Below are 22,500 nucleotides of genomic sequence, written 5' to 3' on the forward strand. Positions count from 1 at the left end.
AAATAAAAACAACAAAGACACAACAAAAAGAACTTAGTTGAAGTGCAGAAGTTATCACTGTTACAAATTAAAACTCTAATTGATATCACTAAACAAGGATGTATATTAAAATTATTTATTATTTAAAGTTGACTTTTCACTTTGCACGTTAATAAATGGGAATAAAATGGGAATGATTGGTATTTCGCTCGTATTATATTATTGTTCCGATAATTGTTTATATTATATTACATTTTATAACCAATTCACTTTCCTCTCAGAGTTGCACGTTATCTACGACTACCTGTAATGCTATCCACAAATTTGACTACTTCAACTACTACCAACGCAACGTCAAAAGATACGAAAATGAAATAGAAACCTAAAGCCCATTAAAGGTGAAACGATGATACAAATAATATGGACTTGTGCACGTAAAATAACAGATATAACTTGAAGTACTAGGGCATTAAAGTTCTGACGGGCACAAGAAAAGAGTCTTCTACAGGAGGAAAAATATTATCACTATGCCAATTATGTTAGAGAGATACGCCTCATGGTTCTCATCGCAATGTCATAAGGGTTTCAAAACTCAAGGTCGCAACCCCTTTTGGCTCTGGGGTCGATTAAGTGAAAACCGTGTCTAAGCTCGCAAAGCAAGGATTTTCTATATCGTAGAAATCAATGGGAACGTTGTAATTATATCGATCCCCCAATATTCGCGATAGTAAGATTTATACGGAATACAAACAACGACAAATAAGTAAATCCACGAAAAAATCTATCTGCTCATGGTTATATTTGGTGTGTCGAAATAGTATGTAAACTACTTCTCCAACAATATATGGTAAGAGTTTGTAATATTGACGTTTGAAGCTACATATTCTACTCATACTCTATTCAAACAATGCTGATTATATTTACGAAAGAGAACGTCCAGATACAGCCCCTAAATAATTCTTATCATAAAGTCTTATCATATCTAAATAAAAGTCTTATCATAAAGATTACGGCCCGAATTGATTCAACCCCATTATAGTCGTCCGTAAACTTGATGTTAATAAGTCAAAATGATTTAAAATTGAAAACTTCTGTATATATTACGGGTAGTACTTCAAGGGCAACTTGCAGGCTACACGCAAAATCAGTATTAGAGTACAATCAAATATACGACAGACATACTAAAATGGCTTAAGATCGGAAGTGGTACGCACACTTGAAAGCTAAAGCAGTAACACCCATAAAACACGATCAAGAAGAGTTGTAAGTACGAATGTAAATATTGTGAGTAATTAATTGTCCGAAAATAATTGCAGCGTTTGTTGTATATTTCAGATAACAAACGAAAAAGGAAACCGGAAGTGTATGTATAGTCGGTTAAATGCTACATGAATAAAGATAAGGCAAAGTGGTGCAACCAGCGTATTTATGTAAATAATAGAATTACTGAAAATATATGCTAGAAAAACAAATCTTATTTATTGTTGATAGCTGTGCAGAACAGAGGATACGAAAATCAATACAAATAAATCAATAAATACAAGCATTAGCAAATCAGTACCACCAAGAATATTTATTTACAACAATAAATATTTCAATACATCTTTATTCACTAAGAGCGATAGACAATTCTCAATTTCTAACTTATCCTAGAAAGCGAATTCTACTTGTTTTTTTGAAGGAAACTATTTCTGATAGAACAGCTGTACGTATACACTAGAAGCCAACTGAATAGTCTTTGGGTGCTTCGTACTTTTCGTAAGCAAACTCCTCAGGTGTGAGTTCGCCTATTGTACAACCTATGAAATCTATCTCCAGCTCGAACGGGCCAGCGTTGCCGTCTCCAAGAGTGACGCCAATTTTTCTGACATGCGTCAGGGGAACTCGATTCTGCTTATCCTGTATACGGCCCTTGTTTACGAGATAGAACTTTGAAAAGGGTATGTACGTGAGCTGCCAGTACGGACCGCCTCGCGTATACAGCGGATAGCTATATACCACATACCAGTGAACATCAAAATCCCCGAAGACAGTTAGGTTAATCATGTAAGAACGGCCATCGCCGCGACAACGGATAACAAGATGTGTCCAGTGACCCCAATCATAGTACACTTCTCGTTGAAAACTTTTCGTTTTAGGATACGTTATAATTGCCGCCATGCCAGCGTATTTTGTGCGACCATCTTTTGGTACTCGCGTATCTAGTACGCCTTTAAATACCGCCGTTCCATTTCGCGTAGGTGTAAATTCGGCTTTAGAAAAGCCTAGATTATGATCACTGTCGGTTACTACTTCAAAGAAATCTATATCTTGCTTTTTGTTAAATCTATATTGTGGCACAATCTGGTTTAGATACCATTGTGGCATATCATATGTGAATCTCTCTTTCCATTCCTGAATGAAGCGGACGCATTCACCCCTAAATAACTTGAATCCACTAATGACTTGTTCATATAGAGGTCGATCATCGGGCTTGTAACGTGCACGTTTAACGTTAAAGACACAGTTTCGCCGCGGTGACATACCTGCCACCGTTATGGCGACTCTATCAAAAGGCTTCGTAAAGTACATTGTATGACGCAATAACCGAACAGATTTTTTAGCCGCCCACATGATTTAGAATAAACTAGGGTGTTTGCGTTTGCGTTTGCGTGAGATGAGATAGCGCCATAGGTCGATGTGTCGACGGATAGACACTCGAAGTATCGATCAGCGGAAGCTCGTCCGGTAGTTCTTCCTGTGAACGACAACACCACCATAGCTCAGAATGGTTCTGATACGAAACACATACACGGGTTTAGGAGAGAAAACGCAGACGCCATATCAGAAGAATATATCCTCTTCTTGCTACTAAGCGCATTCTTATTAAAATGTGAGAATTTTATATATAGAAGTCAATCCGGACGGTCTATGTTTTACTGTCGTAAATAAAAATTTCGCTTAATAATGATACAAATATATATATATATATATATATATATATATATATATATATATATATATATATATATATATATCAGAGTGAATCTAGTCTACTATACTTAAACAAAAAAGTAAATGATAGTAAATTGACTGCGAAATGAGATCTTACATATTGCTAAGAGTTAGACCGAATGTTTTTATTAAAAATGCTGGGAAGGTGGCATAAATTATGATTAAACACAGTGATAACAATTTCCGTTGCACTATCGATCATCGCTTGGTGCTCGCTTAAAGACAGGCTTCGTTGGTATTTTGATGTCGCAATAGTCCCGATAACTTCCTTCTGCTTACGATTAGGATTGTCAGTTTTATAAGAACGCTTCAGCGTCTAAGTTTTGAGTCATAATAGATATTTTCGAATTAACTTAGGCATCAGATACATCCGTTCGGTCAATTTATGATTCGAGAAAATGTTGGTAATTACAATGTTGGTAAGGTCAGAATACCAAAAAGCTCATAAGTAAAATACAAAATTTATGATCCCTTAAACGCATTATCTAAAGGCATTGTGACATTATTATCTTCCATCATGTATTAACATTATGCTTGTTCTTAACTATACGAACTGCAGTGATTTTATAAACATCATTACATAAAGTACTGCAAACAAGCACTTCCAAAAAAAAGAACAAACATTCATATATTTGACTAATACTTAAAGAGACATTATTTCGTTGTTAGCTTTTCGAAGATGTTGTTAATTCGAGGCTTCCACCTAAGTTGTTGATTATCGCAGTTGATCAAAGAATATAAAGCTTGTTTTACCTAAATGACAAGTAACTGTCCAACTTAGGCGTTTACTAAAGGGCTACCTCTGCTTAAATGTAATTTATTAAAGACACTTTGGAATAGGTATGAGAATACCTTACATCACAGGCGATTATCGAAGACGTTTTTAAAATTTTGTTTTGCTTCTCCCAGGCCCCAAATTTCGAGATGACTGACGATATGTATTTTAACTGAAGATGAATACGTTCGACTACGACACAGTCTTCAAAAGAGTTTGAGTGTTACTTCCTTTACGTAGCATCGGACACTAGAAAGGCAAAGTAAGGCCGCCGATGTGGAGCTCAGGCCCGACGGCTTAGCTTAGTTTTGCGGAAACTACCACTCAATACTAACTTTCAATTTCTCTTTTACACTTGAAGTTCGAACCAACCTGGGTTTTTCGTCAAATAGAATTATGAGTTAATGAGAAAGGGTGGCAGGTGCCTCTGGATCAATCAGCCATGGTCACCTTAGCCAGGCTTCCCATTACGCTACCACGTAGTGAAAATGGCTCTCTTTTTTGATGACACTAATTTGACATATAAAATACATGGTGAATTAGTTATGTTAGTCAAAACGTACATCAAATATGTTATTCGGCTAACTTAAGATCGTATTTACTTCTTGAGAAACTAATATAAATTAGTTAGTTTTAGCAGAAATTTGAACGGCAATACGTATATAGCGAAGCAGTTGACAATAGCATTTCACTCCCCATTGCATCTGGCACTCACTTTCTTTAATATATTTTCAAGTGCTGTATGCAGGAAATTCGTGAAAGTGGTGCAACTGAATTTTTACGCTTATGAAGCCTAAAATTCTTTATACTTGAATCGCCTTTACAACAGATAAGCTTGGGATCAATTAAAGATCATTGCGATATATATTAGATGGCCGGAAAGGGTTTTAAACCAAAGAGGAGCAAACATTTTCTAGATTTTAAAACAATAGTACTAAAGTATAATATGCACCACTTGTACGGATGGCTTCTCGTCATTTTCTGGTAGCACTATAATCCTATCACGGTAGAACTTTTGTGGCTTCTGAGCGAAAATTGTAAAGGGTCGTAAACTAAATTAACACCATTAAAAAAGCTCCACAGAGCAAATGATTGTCTAATGATGCAAGATTCGGGCTACACAGCGGATTCCCCTCCATGAAAATTTTTGATCTTCTCATTTTTATCGGTAGTTAAAATGTATGCGATCCACTATTTTCTAGTTTCGGTCGATTTTTTTCAATCGCTTATTGCAATCTTGTTAGTTGCTTACAATAAAGGCCCATGTTAGTCGTTTTGCCAGGTGACAGCAGCTCATGATGCACAATTTCGGTTCAATTCCACCAAAAACACAATATCATTTTTTTAGCATTACTCTAGGCACTGCCACGGATTATTTTTTTCGCACTATGTTGCCTTATATAATTCAGTTTTTATAAATCGTGATCGTATAGAAATTGCTCTATTTCGTTGTGTTTTTGTAAAATCTCTCAAGTGGATATACTATCAAGCAAATTTTTTTGCATCAGTTCATATACCACCCAAACATCGTGCTTCCTTTTGTAGCTAGCTTTCTTCTAATAGTTTAGATCTGTGTGATGCTAGATGGATATGTCCTTTTGCGATATTTGCGATAATTTCATTAACTTTCTTCGTAACTGATCAGCTATTACAAGCAGAATCTTTCATATTTCCTGAACGAAAACAACAGAAATGCCTTTAAGCCGTTTTTTCATTAATGCATATTGGCCACAAACAGCACAATTTTTATATGTATATATATAATAGAGAAGACACGGATAAAAAAATCATTTTTGCTGAAAAAATTAAATACTGCTTCGTAAACTCTTACTTAGTTAGTGAAAGGTTACTTAGTTGAATAGCTTAAGTATTGAGACTTTGCCGCATCAATAAGTCGTTTAGTTTTCTGGGTTTTACATAGTCAGTGTAATTAGATTTCCTGATAAACCTATAACCTTAAATTTTTGCCGTGGAATCAAATATGATGTTCTGTGCGGTTAGATCCTGATAAAGATTAATTATTTCTAAAAACTGAGTGTATTAGCATTATTTTCTTGACTTGCTTCTCAAGTGATAATTCTAGTTCTCAATACAAAGTGGAATCTCTATAATGTGTCACTTTGAGATGGCAGAATTACAGTAAGAAAAAGTAAATCCGGTAGCACAAAGCTTAATTTACTAGCCAATTGGAGCAAAGGATTGTAATTGTGTCCAAGGAATAAAATATTCCTTTTAAATCGAAACGACAATTAAAATACAATAATGATTTTTTTTTCACAAGAAGAAGGCCCAACGCAGTATGCAGACTAGACTGTTAAGCAATTCGTCTAAGTCTGATTGTGAAATATGTAAGTCACGGTAACTGAGCAATCAAAGCAAGCTAATGGAACCACTGAGGCAATTTAATTAACTTTATAAAACAAGATAGTAGAATGATGTAGCAAAGCAACGGAGTAACCCAACCCGCCTATTTCGCTGATTGAAGTAGTAATCATGGAAAAAAGCCACAAGAAAATTGCAGTAAATAGCAACAACAGGAATAAATGTCGCATTGCACTTGCCAACAGCAAAGGCGAAGTGCTGCAGCAAAATTAGCAAGAGCCGCTTGGACTCGACACTTAATAAGATTAATAATTACTATATATATATATATTTTTTTTTTTTTTTTTTTATTTGTACAAGATTTGTGCAAGAAAAATCTAGTATCTCTGCCTGTCATACCGAGTTTAGCACAGGCATGTGCTATATCGAATAGCGCTTTTCACGTTTGTAACCAACGGGTAGAAAATAAGCTTAGCACAAGAAAAAGGCAACAAATATAAAAATTCTAGATTGAACACAGAATCTACATTAAGAAAAGAAAAAAGAGAGAGGTAGTTCGATTTACTGTGATATCTCATTGTGGCCTAATATAACCTCTGTTACAAAAACCAGGATGAACTCCGTACCGCCTGAAAGATTGATTTATTCTAATAATCCATATCAGATTCCATTCCTGCGCGCAGCATGACTCACCGCCATTCGAGTTGACCTGCCATATCAAAACAGGAGCTTGAGCGTCACAATAGGTAGCGGCTATTAAATGAAGGTTGTTGACAAAATGGACACAGATACTTACATTTGCAAAATATTCGAGTTCCCTTTACTGAAACTATTATTGTACAGATACGACGGGTCGCGCAACAAATGCACTCTGCAGCTAGTTTTATTGACAAAATATCACAAAGCGAAGACGTGGCAGAATTTCGAAAAGATTCTTCAAATCGCGAAATTACTATAGACTTTTGAATAGCTCCACGAATTCTATATTTTTCAATAAATAGAATAGTAACTTTTAAACAAAAAGTTGTGAATTTTGTCATTCATTTATTCAAATGAGATTTGAATGATATCATATTAATTGAGCTATTTTATTACAGGTTTTCCAAGTTTCGAATAAGCATATGTGTGTCTCTATGGGTGTGTAGCTGTGTTTGTGCGTATCTTGTGTCATATCCTTGCATTCATAGTTGACGTCACCCATCAGCTGCATTCTTATGCTCATGCCGAGTAGAATTTGATAAATCAAATATTTATTGTCCACTTTGCATCACTTCAACGAGTCAACAAGGTGGGTGAACTTGCGAGGAAACCCCGTAGCGATTCGAGCGATACCCCGTTCGGTTCGAACGTCCAGATGTGGCTAGCGTTATAGCGGTCTGCGCTTGCGCACTAGAGATCCCCTACTACCGCTCGAAACAAAACATCTGTTTGCTTATTATTAGCATTCTATCGTGAGATTTGCAACTATAACTTCACGTAAGCACATCCACTCGACACAAAACATTACGTGGTGAGCATGAGCAGCCTTACACTGATGCGAGTGACTAGATGCGTGATCTTTGTGCGTGTAGATCGGTTCAGTGAGCACTACTGATAGTCGCCGTTCGGTTAGGCTTAGGTATGGCTGTTGGAGTTAACGAAGAGCGCAGCGACAACGATAGCGGGGTGTCTATAGTGCTCGTTGGGACCGGACACGATACGACGCTCACGGTAAGTGACCTCGATGATAATGTGCAGAATGTGTATCCAACGTGTTTAAAATGCCTCGAGTTTTTTTATGTTTCCTTGTGATGCTGGTGCTGTAGGATCGAACTGTGTTTGTTTGGCACGACTGTCGTTTCTAACTGACAGTCCCTTTGCTGTCTCGATACGAGCTGCGCGTTTTGATTGTTGTCCTGTCCTATGGCCCCTTTTGGCGCATGCAGACCAGTCCCTGACGCGCAGCGCAATCGCAGAAGCTACCGGCGGCGCAGAGAGGACCAACGGGCCGAGGGTGATTGCTTGCTTACATCGCACAGGCGCGGCCAAACGCCCGTACTAGCCAATGAATACCGTGGCTCATGCTCGCCGCAATAGACGCGCGGCGACGGTTAAAACAGCGCACCGCGCCACTCTATGTGAGCTCCATGGGACCAGTCGTCAGCCATGCTTCTTTCTATTTCGGGCAAGCGCACAGTATTAGGGCTCCTTGCTGACACTGTTCTATACACAGTATAAATACTTCGTAACCCAGCAGCGTGACCCATATATATAAGTGACAATAACCTAACCAAATGGAGGAAGAAACGATTGTAGCCAATTGACTCCCTAAATCCAGCCTTTGCACATTATTTACCTAGAAAGGGGGACTATCTTGACTGTATTTTGTTGACTATTTCATGCACTTCGGAGACAAATCTCTACCCGTCCATTTTCAGTGAAGGTAGTTAGCTTCAAAAAATTTCGTACAACTTACACAATTAAAATGTACAGAACAAAAGGATGGGATGGGAAGTGAAGCGGACGCTAAGCAGGCACGCATAGCGGACGCGAATAAATGCTCAATTTAAATCAAAGTATGTTTATTTTTTATTCGTCTCCATATATTGATTTCCCCTTCAACGTCCCAATGGTCGTATTAATAATTTTTCTTTCAACAGTAGCGAATGCACGCATCTTTGGCCAATGTGGCTTTCGTGTTTTTATCAATTAAAGACTACTGTATCTTGTTATTTAAGTAGACCCCCGTAATAGCCCAGTGGTTAACATATTTGCCTGCGCATCTTAGAGACACGTTGTGGTCTAGGTTCGAACCCGGGCATAGGCAGACTTCGTTTCATGCTGGGAGCCACCCGTCCGATGGAGTGCCTAATGGCGATACTGGAAATAAAACGGCAAACATAGATATGAACTGCATAGCATAACAACTAATTAGTTTTCCTTGTATTCTCTTCATGTACATATATGCCAAATCTTTTGTAACGTACGGAAAGGCAGGATGCTGCTTAACAGCTGACCTCAGACATCTAACATAGACGCAAACGATTCTTGTTGAATTCACATGATTAGTTAACTCTGCGAGACAAACAAGTCAACAATGTTCCTAGCAACGATGTCCTTTCAGTCAGCAATTAAGATATACGCTTAATTGCAATGATCGAATATATCGTTAGTTACTTATTATTACTTGAGTTACCCAAAATGGGCGTATTTTCGTTAGCCTACTGACAATTAATCCAACGAAAACTCTCTAAAGATGAAAGCTTTGCATGATGAAAGACGCTACTATCAGGGGCTTTTATAGAAATATGCACATAGAAATAATGTTGCTAAAATAGAAGGCATTGGAAATGCTTGTAGTTCAACATATTTTTATTTTTCTCATCTAGGGAAATTGTTGCCATGTGAACCTCTTCATGCCTTTTGAGTCAACTAAAGTTCACGAATAATTTTTTTTTGTTTTGGTTAAGTTCATGCACAGTTGTTATGAAATAAGTATTTGGTGCGGTATACCTTTGCAGGGTCGCGTTTTATATCACAGCGGTTGTTTTTTTAGTGGAACGTAACAAATGAGCAAATTAAAGAGTGCCATTTCCATGCAAAACGTGTATCTAATAGCGTTTTTCATCGACTTATTTACTATTGAATTTATTGAAGCTACCTATTGTTTCCAGGTAGGCTGGGTGTGTTAACGTTGAAGTTGGTGATGTGAACCCGCCAGTACTCTCTATATGAGGGACCACCTCAAGAACGACAGCAGGGGCGAGTTCGACGATTTCTCCAGAAAAGTGCAGAGGTTGTGCTGACTGACGGGTGACCAGGAGAGGCCACGGATAGCGGCCCGCCAACTCCACGGGAGTGGAAGGGGCCGTTTCCGTGGCTGTTCCACAAATACCAACGGGCTCTGGCAACAATGAATGCCGTTGTCTCGACTGCATCGTCGTCTACATCGCCCACGCAGGCTTTGCTTGCGTCCACCGTCGTAAACGCATCGTTAGTACCACAACAGCAGACACCCCAACAACATGTTGTCGTACCCACGGGCGTTCCAACAATCGTTCAGACTGTTGGCGGTAGCGGAACCCCAGTGGGAGCACCGGCTGGCGGGGGAGGCCTCGTTACCGGAGGACCAACCACGGTTATTACGACGACAAGTCTCGGATTGCATGATGATGTCATCCGCTCTCCACCGTCAACTCCAGAAAGTGAGCAGTTCGACGATTCCGATCTACTCACGAATGCTGCAGTGGCCAACGATGAAGTCACGCAAAGGCTCATGGCCGCCGGTACAGTCGGTCTTGCAGCAGCCGCCGCCATTGCAACAGGTATGTGGGATACAGACAATCGTTGTTTTTTCTGCGCTTTTCTTTGGTTTAGATGCTTTCTAAGGCGACTTCTTAGTCTTCGTAGCAACATTTAGTACAATATTTTAGCCCGAATATATTTAGCCTGCTCTAGCGCACTCTTTATCTGATTTGGGGAATTATATGAAGATTTAGAACTTATCCTAGCAAAGAAAATGAAAGCACAGCTAAACGAATGTAGGTACAACCATATTCAAGATGAAAAGCTCCAAACAATTAATTCAAAGGATAAGCATATTTAATTCATTAAGGCAAAAAACGTAAACGTCCCCATTCATTCGAAACGGATCCGTCTATCCGGCGAAGACAGCAGACGCGGCTATTACGAGAACTGAAAGCTACCATAGATGAATACACCACACGCATCGGCCAGCAAGCCGTGGTGATGATCGCTACGCCCGGTAAGCCGACTGATAATTTCAAGGTTTTTGGCGCTCAGCCCCTGGAAAATGTAATGCGCGATTTACTCAAGACAGCTGTCATCACAGAGCTTGAGAATGCACTAGCGGCTCATGCCCCACCCGTAACGGGCCTTAATGGGACACCAGGACAACTGGGCACCGGAACAGTTGCAGCCAACGGGAATACCGAAGGCTTGCACGACCTACCACCTCTCGTCATTGACGGTAACTTCTGTTTATTTTCTTATACTTCATCTCGTCTAAATAATTACACAATGAACACGTCTTTTTTACAATAGGCATTATGAGCCGTTTGTCCAATACCTAATTTACGGTGGGTGACTTAAGTACTAGCTGAATCTTTTAATCTACCATATAGGCCTACTCTCATATTTTAGAGTGAGTATTATTAAAAAGGTTATTAATTACGTTAATACAAGATTCTATTGATTTGGTACAGATAACTAAAACTAACAAGTTGGAAGCGTGTCTTTGGCCAAGTTATTCTAATTAGCATTTTTCCCATGCTTATGTCACGATGAAGAGGTGTTAATTATGGGCACGACTTGTGCTTACTTCCGTGAGTAGCTACCTATTAGAGATAATAGATAGAGACAGACAGAGATTGTTTGGGGAGCATTCGCCCGCCAGTTCGAATTCGCACCAGGGCTATGACGTTCTAAGCACAATTTCAGTAAGTTGTACAAATGGCGTGAAAACTGATATATTAATACAATGCTTTTGGAACATATAGAACGGCTCTACAGTTTGCGAGGACACGTTCCACAAGGGCCGATTTACGATGCTAAGAGCCAATTATTCCACACTACGAAAATTTATTGCAGAATTCTGTGGCAGAAAGAAATCCACAACGGATTTACCATCTATGTTGGATCTTGACCTTGGATATCAATTCCAATGTCAATGACTTGAACAGACACTTTGCAAGCTCCAACCCGACTACTGTTACTGTATTTGACATACATGCTGACGTTCGGGCAGAAATGACATAGATTCAGCAGACGAATGGAGCATCGTTTAGGCTAAATTATACCAGTGCGCTTGGGGTTCAGATGGCTCTAAAAAGTACGAAAGCTAGGTGGAAATGTAGAGCTGTTAGTGTCCTGAATGAGCTATTGATGAATGCGCGTTCTAGAAGGTATAGTGAACCATTTATTGGCGCAGGATGTTTTCCTACAAGAGTGAAGGCGCGAGAATTGTCCCTCTATTAAAATAAAGAAAAAGCCCGTACCCGGGCTGCTAACTTAGTATCCCTAAAGGACTACTTATCCAGGATTTTTGAAAAGCTAGTGGTTAATAGATTTGACAAACATGTTGAAAATGCTAGTTTTTCTCATCTTCTATTAATAGCTCAAAGATACATGTTCAAGCAACGGTGAAATGGCAGGCTTACATGATATATGAGGCATCTAAACACCGTGTTATTATTGGGCAGTAGAGACCTTTCTTTTCTTACTAATAGAAAGGCGTTGCTTCTGCCTAATGTTGTGATATGTTCTTTCCGTATAGGGAGGTAGCTTAAGGGTATTTCGCAAGCTCATATTTTTTTAGTAGTGATGCTCTGAGGGTAATGCCTGGTAGAATACACAGATTAGCTGAAGATCATCTCTTCATTTTGAACAGACTGCTTTCTATCGATAAAAATGTACAGCATGTATCGCGCCCTGTTTGCTTTTAATGTATCAGGAAATAGTCCGTCGGAGATGTCTCTCGTGCTTACCGCTGTCACCAGCCGCTCTGACAATCCGGCGACAGCATTCGAAATTCTCTTTGTTGCTAGTAAATTCGTCAGGAATTATACCGTCAGTCTAAGGTTCAGATCTGTATATATATATATATAGTTTAGTGTGCTCGCGATACGCGCAGATTTAAGGCCACTTATTCGACATATATATATATATATATATATATATATATATATATATATATATATATATATATATATATATATATATAAGAGACAGTAGGTGCCAAGCACATTTCCTTCCCCTACGACTTTTGGGGTGCCGACGCCTCACAATCGATGTCAATCGTCTTTTAAACATGCCTATTCCGTCAATTTAGACGCATCTTCCTCTTACTACAGCCCTGGATAAAGCTTTCAGATCAGCTTGTATTAGTGCCAACTTGGAATGGCTTTCAAAACACGCCTCCGTCAGTCTTTTGGGCTAAGCTTAACATTAGCAATTTTGTCTTCACTCGGATCCAGGAGGTGAATACAATTTAGAACTGCGCACATTTAACAGACTTTAATAATAATAATAATAATAATATTATTATTATTATTATATTATGTATACATTCTACACACTCTTGGTTTTCTATGTTTCATGCTGCTGATAGGCATTCCGACACCGGTCGAAAAGATGACGCAGGCCCAGCTTCGATGTTTTATTCCCTTGATGCTAAAATATTCAACGGGGCGTGGCAAACCGGGTTGGGGTCGCGAAAGTACCCGGCCGCCCTGGTGGCCCCAAGACTTGCCTTGGGCAAATGTCCGCAGTGATGTACGATCTGACGAAGACAAACAACGCGTTTCTTGGACGCACGCTCTTAGACAAATTGTCATTAATTGCTATCGGTAGGTGGGACTACTTGATTATATTTTATATCTATATAAATGAGTCGTTCTGATCAGTTTGCCCATTCATTGTGTTTGTTTTTTTACCAATAATATGCTCAGTTAAAATTTTTCGTCTAGAATGCATTGCAGAACATACTGAAACTTCTAATGAACTATAACTTTAACCAAATGATTTTTAATCGGTTTCGTTTTTGCCTTCAGATACCATGGGCGCGAAGATCTCTTGCCAGCTTTTGGCGAAGCAACACCCACGCAGCAGCCTACGGTGGTCCACTCGGCGGCCGAAGTCGACGATGACAATAAGGAAACTGTTATTCGAGCAATTCAGACGGCCGCTGGCGCGACGGCAGCAGTTAACAGGACCGGATGTGTGGTTGCGCAGGCAAATCAGACAAGTGCTCCCCCACCTGGAGCGGCAACAGCTCAGATTGTAGCTACCCAAGGTGGACAAACCCTCATACAGTTAAGCGCAGAATCACTAGCGAATGCGGCGCAGACGATCTATTCGAGTAACGGCAGCATCTATGGCACAACAATGGTGCAAGCAATCAACAATCCTGACGGCAGTGTATCCATAATTCAGGTGGATCCTGCAACAACAGTGGTCACTTTGGCAGATGGAACACAGGCACAACTGAGGACGATGTCAGCATTGCCGCAGACTGCGGCAGGTGTGAGTGCGGTCGCGGTCGAGGGTGGTCAAGTTCTCCAAGTTGAGGAGGCTGGTACTGTAGGCACAGTGGTAGGCGGTGCTACCGTTGAAGCGGTAGGCGGAACTACCACAACGGTTGAGATGGCCGGCTCGGACGCTGTGGCCACCCTGGAAAACGCGCTTAGCCAGGGCGGTCAGATCATTCTGACGGGCGAGGACGGGTCAGCTTCGTTCCCGGTCGGCAGTATGGTGGCCATACCGGTGTCAATGTACCATCATAGTGGTATGCAGGTCATGCAAGCCACAGGTGGCGCTACGACTGATGATAATTCTCCTCCGACCGGTCACGAGCCTGGCGGTGAAGAGGTCGAGCTTGTAACTGGGCCCGATTGAGCTAACCGATCGATAAATTCGCAGGTTCGATAGAAAATTGGGCACTCAGGATCTATGCTCAGGGTCTCAATGGTACATGTGATCGGATCGCGGCTAATGACATCAAAATCTGATGGAGTCTAGCTTCATAACGAGAACTCTGGTATCGTAATTTAGTTTTTATTTTTTTATTTTTTTAATAATTAGTAACAAGGCACCAAGCAGTAGATTCCAAAACGATCTCCTTTTACACTTAGCTCAGTGATGAATCAGTCGTAAATCCATTAGACAATTCAAATTCCCTCTAAATCGTTCCCTTATGAAATATACATTTCTTCTTACTACTCATTTAAAAATGATGAGAGATCCACCCCTAATCTCTTAAAATAACGTTTTTTTATATTCTCATGCCAAGAGCACCACATAACAGCGAGAGAAGTATTGCTATTGAAGGCCCTATGCAGAAGACTTGATAGTTGATACTTGAGCATTTCCTTTAGTTACTGAAGCAACCAAGCAGAGGAATCGTGGTACTAATGAAGCAGGTACAAACGCTATGAAACCCAATCGCCAAACTTAGATTTTAAAAAATGAGCCTGAAACCAAGGAATCAGGTGCTGAGGAAAATGCCATAATGCCCAAGATGCTACGCTACCAGGATAGTCGTCTTATATGCATGAATTCTAAGTACCTCACAGTTAAGCCCCTACGAGTAATTCAACGTCGCCTTCCTTATAGCGTTAAATGTAGTTTCTCGTAGAAGGGCTATGCACATTCATTGTAGTCGTTCGATGAGGGTTCGAGTAAGCGATGGCTAAAAATTGTTGGCTATCGATTGACCAATGCTGTATTAGCAACATGTGATGGATATAGAAGCGTACGTGGATGGAGTAGTAAGATGGCCTGGTGACTATACCTCTGACTTGTCTGCTGCCGTGAGCTCGTGGCATTGTCTACCGTCAAACTGACCTCAAATTCACGAGCTGCAAAATTCAACAAATCAGCGTGTACCAGCAATGGAGCGGTGTAAATAAAGCTGCTCAATTAAACAATCAATCATCCACGGGTTCGTGGCTAAAATAATCCTATAGTTCAATAAACAATATCACACGTAAAATAAGGCGTCATAAAAGGTAAAAAGCAAAACACAGAAATGCTGGAGACGAGTATGTTGTCGCGTTTCATATGTCGAGTTGAATTCATTGTGTTAATAACTATGCGGCCGACTAATCCATAGGAACAAGAATATTTGTCGAAAGTATGCCTTTCATTGACATTGACCATGGCAAGTGACGATACCGGTAACTTATCTAGTGGATATATATATATATATATATATTCTGTATACAATTCAAAACAAAAGACGAGGCGAGCACTGAGATATGTTTATAGGTAAAAGGAACAAATTTATTGACGAGAATAGGAAAGAGAATCTAGTCTAAAAGCCGCGGATGTGTGTGGCTGAATGTGTTGTAAAAGAGTGTAACCGTCATAATGGTATCACAACTGTAATTATATTATTACAATGAAATTAAATTATATTTACAATTTGACAGTGCGACAATGCGAAGAATGAACGAAGTGATGGCGATGCTGTTGCTTGTATAATAGAATGTGTATTTTGCCATAGTAGTCGACTGATGGTTGACCTGTACGTGCGGGTGTTCACGTGATGATATGAGTGGAAGGGAAAAAATCGGTATGATGAGGCATTCTCTAAAGACAAATAGAGGTGCGTGAGGTAGGATGATAACAGAGAGAAAAACAAAGAAAATAGAAAAGCAGAAAAGGATAATAAATTGGGGATGGGAGACGAAACGAGTGGATCGTGGATCTATTTATAGAAAAGCTAAAACGTAAGTTGTAAGTGATGACCTTTACGATCCTTAACAGGTGCTGAAAGCCATACTTTATAATGCGATACATCTTAATAGAAGTTTACGCTGTGTTAAAGAAGCATCAGTATGGCAAATACAGGGAGATACAAAAAATCAAGAACACATTGTGACGTATTGCTTGGTCTCACTTTTGTTGTTAGCAGCCTCAAACACCTCATTACAAAGTAATCTTTATTTTCATGTATATAGCTTGCTATAGCATACATATGTTAGATTTGTGTAGTATTTCGTTATGTTTGAACATTCGCATTCGTGTAGCTAATATACTAATCTGGCTAAATCGCACACTTTCCTGGAAAACTCTTACTTTTTCTATAGTGGTTCTCTACTGTTTGTATTGTTATTCTGCTGCTCTCTCTTGTGGACAACAGAATTACTGTCTTTTATTTAAACTTAACAAACAGAACAAACCGGTCCTTAACTTGCAATCTTTATTAAGTTTGCTTGTATATATGGATGCTAGATGAAAAAAAAAATGCTGTCACTCATTTGGGGATTGTATGAAGAAGTTGGTGTGAATTAGCATATTACGCATGTATTGTTGCAATCGAGTGAATCAGGTATAATTTAACGTAATAATAAATGGAGTCAACAAAAAACAAACAGTAGTTGGTGTCGAGGCGTCTGAGGGACAATTAGAATAGCTCAGCCGACGGGAATTGCACCCAGATAACCGGGATAGCACGAATTTAAGCGTTGTTCGACGAAACAATTCTATGAAGTTGAGGTGCGTTGGTTGTGTGCATTGTATTTGTGTGTATCTCTATAGTGTGGGGTGTGTCAGTTAAAGAAATGTTATGCTGCACGAATCAATAGCTGTGCAATCTATCGATTTTATTGTACACTAGCTTTTCTGGTCGGAACCTATTTCTTTCTTCAATCTATTTCCATCCCGAAGTGTTTGAAATCGTAAACGGAATGAAATAAACAATGCAACTGCAGAACGTAAAAGTCCGTAGCGATGTTGAAACGCTATCAGATCTTCCTCCTTTCGAGTCTCCCAAAAGACGTCGAAGAGTGAAAATACGATGAGAATAGCAATACACGTTAATCTCACCCCCACGTTATTTAAGTATACATATAGCTCAAAATATAGGTTGAATAGAGAAATGATACAGACAAAGTTATATCCAATTAATATTTTTTTATATAGCAACAACATGACAGTTAATAGAAAAAGAGCTATCAAACAAATAAAGAAATCATATGTAATTTCCTGACGTGCGCTGACTAAACTGTTTTATTGTTTCTTCAATACATATAAGAGTCGAACAAGAGTAGATTTTTGCTCAAAAAAGTTTTTTGAAATGTTTCATTTAAAAAAAATGTAGGAAACGTTACACACCGGAACTCCCGTGAAAATACCATTACTCTTTTTCCCACCGTTTGGAGTCAGATCACAGTCGATCGCTAAAATCTTCAAAAGAGATCCATTTTTTAATAATTCACATATGAACATTGCTTTTTCACCGATCGTAACGGTTACCAACCTAGTACTCTAGGTAACTCTAGTCAATCAGTTTCCTTGAATTTTTCTTGACTCTGTATTGTTCATTTTGAGGATAAGCTTGTTTTACCACCGTTCAACTTCCCCACTTCTGGTCTCCAGACCTTCCAACTTTCATTTCATTTTTCAGGTTTTTCATAACTCGAAACTAGTTAACTCAAAAATCAAAACTCAAAATTAGTATAAAAATCAAATCAAATCAAATACAGTTTTTTTTTTGTTGTAGGTCCATTCGTTATTATCATTTCAATTGTTGTTTAGATTTAACCATATCCTTAATAGTTAATTTATTTAAAAAACCGAGTAATCGTAAAGGGCTTATAAACTAGAGAGTGCAACATACGAACTAATAACCTATCAACGCTGCAACATGAGCTGTGTATGTCTAATATAAAGTTAGAAAAGATAAATCATTTGATGATAAGTACTCTACCGACGTTTAGTTCTGGCTCTGGGAACTTTACTGCAATTACTGCTATAATGCTGGGCATGCGCGTCAAGAACTATTTATAGCAGCACTCCTGAATTTTAGTCATCGTCAAAACTTTCGAACACAAAAAGTGTTCGGTTCAATGCCACGAACCTTTTTAACCAACATTAACAGGATAAGGTAATGTACCACAGAACTTTTTTAAAAGAACTTCCACAATGCTCTGTTTTTTCTTTCGCTTTTTATATTTTATGCAAATACCTGAAGTTAGTAACGCATAGAGTGGTCAAAATATCATAATATCTTTCACCAAAAAAGCAAAATGGGTAAAAGCCTTAGTACGGTTTATAAGAATAATGCTGTAAATAAAAATTAGTTTTGTAATAAAATACAAATGTTTTCGCAGCGCCAAGGTCTGCTCCACTCTGAATTTTATTGAAATGCGAAAGTTCTTACGTGTTTCGGTATACTCTTCAAGTTTGTCTAGATTTGGTTGTTGCCAACAATAAGTATACGTCTTTAAGTAAAGTAGCTCGATTTGGTAAAATGTGTTCTCTTTACTAATAAATTTATTATCTTCTCTCCTAATAAATATAGTAATAGCAAGGGTTGTAGAGATTATCATATTATTATAACGTGACCGGGTAGGTAAGAGCCATGTATACATAATCTGTCAAAAAAAAGCTTAGTTTTGGCGCTTATGACGACCAACAGTTACACGTGTATGTGTGCGTGTAAGCAGTGGGAGCACAGATAAATCCAAAAACAGCATATTGTTTTTTCAGGCAGTGCTATTACAGCGCTTATAAGATTAAATGATCTCTAAAAGGAGTACGATTGGCCCCAACATTCCAGTTCAAATTCAAAGTTTGCAGTTTTCAAAGTGGAAAATTCAAAGTCCGTAAGCATAAATATACTCATAGAAGTATAAATATTTACATTCCGTATCACACCACCCATGTAATTCTGCCGAAACGCGAGAAGAGATTTACGATTCGCGAGAAAAAGGAGCAACGTGTTCAACACTCCTGTGTGACTGGCAAATTTAGTACAACCAGATGTTAAGAGATTTTATGTGTGTACCCTGAAATAATATAGCTGAATAGGCTTATTATTATTATGTACAAGTATTTCATTCGAAAGGATCCCTCTGTTGAAATATATTAGTTAATTTGCTCACAACGAGCCCCGTATTGGTAAGCTACCCCTATGAAGTTGATGAGTTGGGAAACAGGTCTCTACAGCCATTATGCTTTTAATATTTGTGAATTTACGTATACACATCCCATCACCTGATTTTATATTAAAGTAATTTAGTCACCGGGTTTGTAAGCACCCACTGTCCATAATATTCACCAGCTAATACCTAAATTCGCCGTATGCGATGGGCTAAATTTAAAAATATATCATGCGGACAGCTTGATAAGTTCAAGCTTGAATCTGGACGATGTAGTGTGGATGCATTAGTTGCTCTAAAGCCGCCTGATAGATCAATTTCTTTGGACGATCGAAATCTATTTGGGCATTTAAAGACGCATACAGCGATGTGGGTAAATTAAGCGATTACGCGTTTTTGTCAGATTACGGATTTAATGATCACTGCACAGGCGGTCGGAGATTGCTGTTATACATAAATAAGAGATGTAATCAGAGAAACCAAAACGTTTGTTATGACCAAGTTGAGAAGCATCTCACTCGTACCGCACTCAAACTACCAAATCATTTGAATCTAGAATTTAAAACTAGATAAAACTATCATTTTATATTGAGCGGATCTTTGTTATTTTGTAATAATTCACTTGCTGTGTTCACAGTACGCAGAACTCACTAAAATTTAACAGGCTGCTCTTGTTCCTCTGAAAATTTCCTTCAAAATGGCCCTGTATTGCTTCAAGACTTGGCAGAAGCAATCGGCTATATTCAATTTGAACTGACCTCCTTTTCCAGTGAATGAGCTCCGTGTAAAGCGCCTCCGCTTCAGCGAGATCTGTTCGTTGGAACTGTTATCTATACTAATCTTGCGTATTTACGACAGATATATATTTGTATATATCTGTAAGCGTGTATCATGGTTTTGTTGTTATCTGCTCGCTAAGCTTGTTGTCGTACCTTGAATGTTGAAAATGTTGCTAGTTTTATTAGAAGAGGGTGACTTCTTTGGTTCAAACCTTCGAGCCATCTGACTAACATTCATGCAACTAACATTGTGCGACAACCTGGCTAGTACGTTTGAGGCAAGCTACTTTCTGGTGCTACATAATACGAACTGAATTAATTCAATGTTAAGAAACCCACGACGTATTGCCTTAAATTAATTTTTATGCACGAAAAATATTTGCCTGTTCAATCGCGAACTATTTTAACTTTCAGCATTTGCTACTAGTTTTTTTTTTTTTGATTGGCCTCGTAAGCCTCTAAATTGACTTGGTTTCGTATTAGGTACATTGGGTCCGACGAAAGCTAGGATCTGTTGTTGCAATGGCTCAGTGCGCAGGTTAACGCATTTATATTTCTCGCAAATAAATTGTAGGCATTGCATTTTTTGACGGCAGCCGCCAGACGACGGAACGACGCACTTAGAAGCACTCCTAAAATACTCAAGACGCAGGCTTTAATTCGCTGCAAAAAGGTGGAAATGATGATAAGCTTGTAGTAGACTCTTCCCATTCCCCGTCTAAGACACACGATAGAAAAATGAAATACGTTTTGTGCCATTCTGCTCACATTCAAGTTAATTACACGCTTCTTTCGGTGTAGACGAAAGCGTAACCTAAATCAAAATAAGGCAGGCAACCCCCAGTTCTCAGCAATTTCTAGTTTAGTCAGAAGTTATCGGTGTATTCTGCGAGACACGTTACTGCTCAAGCTTATTTTATTTTACTTACTTTTTAACTGCTCACAATCAGAACGCTTCTAAAAAGCTCCCTGAGAATGTGCCAATACAGTAAAATGCAATTTATGCATTCACAGGCAAATCCGTCTGCATTTCATTCAATCCTAGTGCTAACGTTTCTGCTAGACCGATATAGGTTATATAAAACGGGATTTGCATTCCTTGTTGCATCCTGTACATGAAGCCATCTCAAATGGTGCCACTTCAGGGCATCCACAATGACTGATACGCTAATGTTCCACAAGCTCAACTTGAGGAGCAGCTAATATCTGTTTGCCTTAGCAACGGATATCTGGTAATTCATAAAAAAAATTGACTACTGCAATATATTCGAACTCAATTAATAACATAATTCTGGGCTTTATCATTCAAAGAAACTGCAAGGGATTTGAACCGGGGCATAAGAAGAGCTCAGTATACAAGTATCATACCGACTAGAAAGATACAGCCCATTTTTTCGTTGATCAGGTAAGCTCGCAGGTGTTTTAAATAGTGGGAGTTCCCTTTTATAATAGATCTTGCCACCTTAATGTTAATTAATTCTATAACCATAAATTCTAACCAGTGATTTCAACTGATCATTGATTTTTCGAAAAAAAAAAGCTGATGCCCACATCAAGTTTTCAAAGTTCTCTTGTGGACAGTGGACTTGTTTCCCGATATTACTGTATTACGCGACCGCTCCCGAAAACTCGCCGGAGTTAATACTTACGCAAACGAGCTGCGATGGAATGATCCAAAGTCTGGTTGACGAATTTATCTGGTGGCTCAATGGGAAAACACTTTCAATCAATGATGCAGCGCCTTCGGAAAAAGAAGGTAAAAAGCTACAAAATAGAGTCAGAAACAATTTATTTCTTACCGTTTCATTTTAGGTCGATGTTGACAAACAAAGCGAGCGCGCTCTATCTGCACTGTTAGCTGCTGGCAGACCACATCATCGGTGTTTTATTCCGAATTGCGTGACTAACTCATTCGTTTATGTGTTTTTCTTGACATTTAATACATTGCAAAAACGAGTAACTCATCATCATACAAACTGCACTTTGATCTCGAACTTAAAAAGCTCAGCGGTAATTATTTCGTGACGAAGTTCATCAGCTGCGTTTGCCTGTGGCTCACGAGGCTCACAGGAATCGATGTTATCTTTTACGACATCCTTATGTTAAAGTGAGACGCGAGAGAAAAGTACAGCATACATTCTAAACACTAAAAACATGCAGTCTTTAGATAACCTCGTCTGCAAATATTTTGCAGCGTAGATTATGACTCTCGATGGCTCACAAGAGTTTATCATAACCACTGAAAATCACAAGTATATGTTGTTTT

The 22,500-nt window shown here is 38.8% G+C and overlaps 5 protein-coding genes across 15 annotated transcripts in view; 2 read left to right on the forward strand and 3 right to left on the reverse strand.

Moving 5' to 3' along the window:
* shf (WNT inhibitory factor 1) overlaps positions 1-1,539 on the forward strand; it is a 9,825-nt gene extending 8,286 nt beyond the window's left edge. For 5 of the 7 annotated variants that reach the window (XM_086981017.1, XM_086981013.1, XM_022790438.2 and 2 more), the window contains one exon: positions 1,315-1,539. In XM_086981017.1, the coding sequence (XP_086837143.1) occupies positions 1,315-1,352 (38 nt within the window). In that variant the 3' untranslated portion in view covers positions 1,353-1,539. Of the gene's footprint in view, positions 1-260 lie in introns of all 7 variants that reach the window. The other 2 variants (XR_015321860.1, XM_086981014.1) reach the window with 2 other exon arrangements.
* The window catches only part of Coq7 (ubiquinone biosynthesis protein COQ7, mitochondrial), a 24,772-nt gene extending 2,476 nt beyond the window's left edge, over positions 1-22,296 (reverse strand). Inside the window, exon 1 of one of the 3 annotated variants that reach the window (XM_086981020.1) lies at positions 22,034-22,296. In XM_086981020.1, coding sequence (XP_086837146.1) covers positions 22,034-22,041 — 8 coding nt within the window. In that variant the 5' untranslated portion in view covers positions 22,042-22,296. Of the gene's footprint in view, positions 1-6,763; positions 6,999-22,033 lie in introns of those variants that run through there. The other 2 variants (XM_086981021.1, XM_086981019.1) reach the window with 2 other exon arrangements.
* On the reverse strand, positions 1,526-6,995 carry CIA30 (complex I intermediate-associated protein 30). The gene is made up of 2 exons (XM_022790439.2): positions 6,867-6,995; positions 1,526-2,716 (listed from the first exon to the last, which is right to left on the reverse strand). Exon 2 carries the CDS (start codon positions 2,590-2,592, stop codon positions 1,696-1,698), a length of 897 nt encoding a protein of 298 aa, XP_022646174.1. The 5' UTR covers positions 2,593-2,716; positions 6,867-6,995; the 3' UTR covers positions 1,526-1,695.
* LOC147757749 (uncharacterized) lies at positions 8,621-22,018 on the reverse strand. Of its 3 annotated transcripts, none has more exons than XR_015321862.1 (2): positions 21,884-22,018; positions 8,621-8,929 (listed from the first exon to the last, which is right to left on the reverse strand). XR_015321862.1 is itself a non-coding variant. In XM_086981022.1 (2 exons), exons 1-2 carry the CDS (start codon positions 9,985-9,987, stop codon positions 8,886-8,888), a joined length of 321 nt encoding a protein of 106 aa, XP_086837148.1. In that variant the 3' UTR covers positions 8,621-8,885. The 3 variants fall into 3 exon arrangements, 1 of the variants encoding a protein (XP_086837148.1); XR_015321861.1 differs by lacking the exon at positions 21,884-22,018 and adding an exon at positions 20,214-20,372; XM_086981022.1 differs by lacking the exon at positions 21,884-22,018 and adding an exon at positions 9,711-9,987.
* Positions 9,963-17,561, forward strand: LOC111243967 (nuclear respiratory factor 1-like). The gene is made up of 4 exons (XM_022790436.2): positions 9,963-10,374; positions 10,665-11,039; positions 13,179-13,416; positions 13,621-17,561. The coding sequence occupies exons 1-4, from the start codon at positions 9,963-9,965 to the stop codon at positions 14,462-14,464; spliced, it is 1,869 nt and encodes a 622-aa protein (XP_022646171.1). The 3' UTR covers positions 14,465-17,561.
* Positions 22,297-22,500: the final 204 nt, after the last annotated feature.

This window comes from Varroa destructor, unplaced genomic scaffold, assembly GCF_002443255.2.
Source record: "Varroa destructor unplaced genomic scaffold, Vdes_3.0 BEIS01000002.1, whole genome shotgun sequence".
In the NCBI taxonomy this organism is placed as follows: Eukaryota; Metazoa; Arthropoda; class Arachnida; order Mesostigmata; family Varroidae; genus Varroa; species Varroa destructor.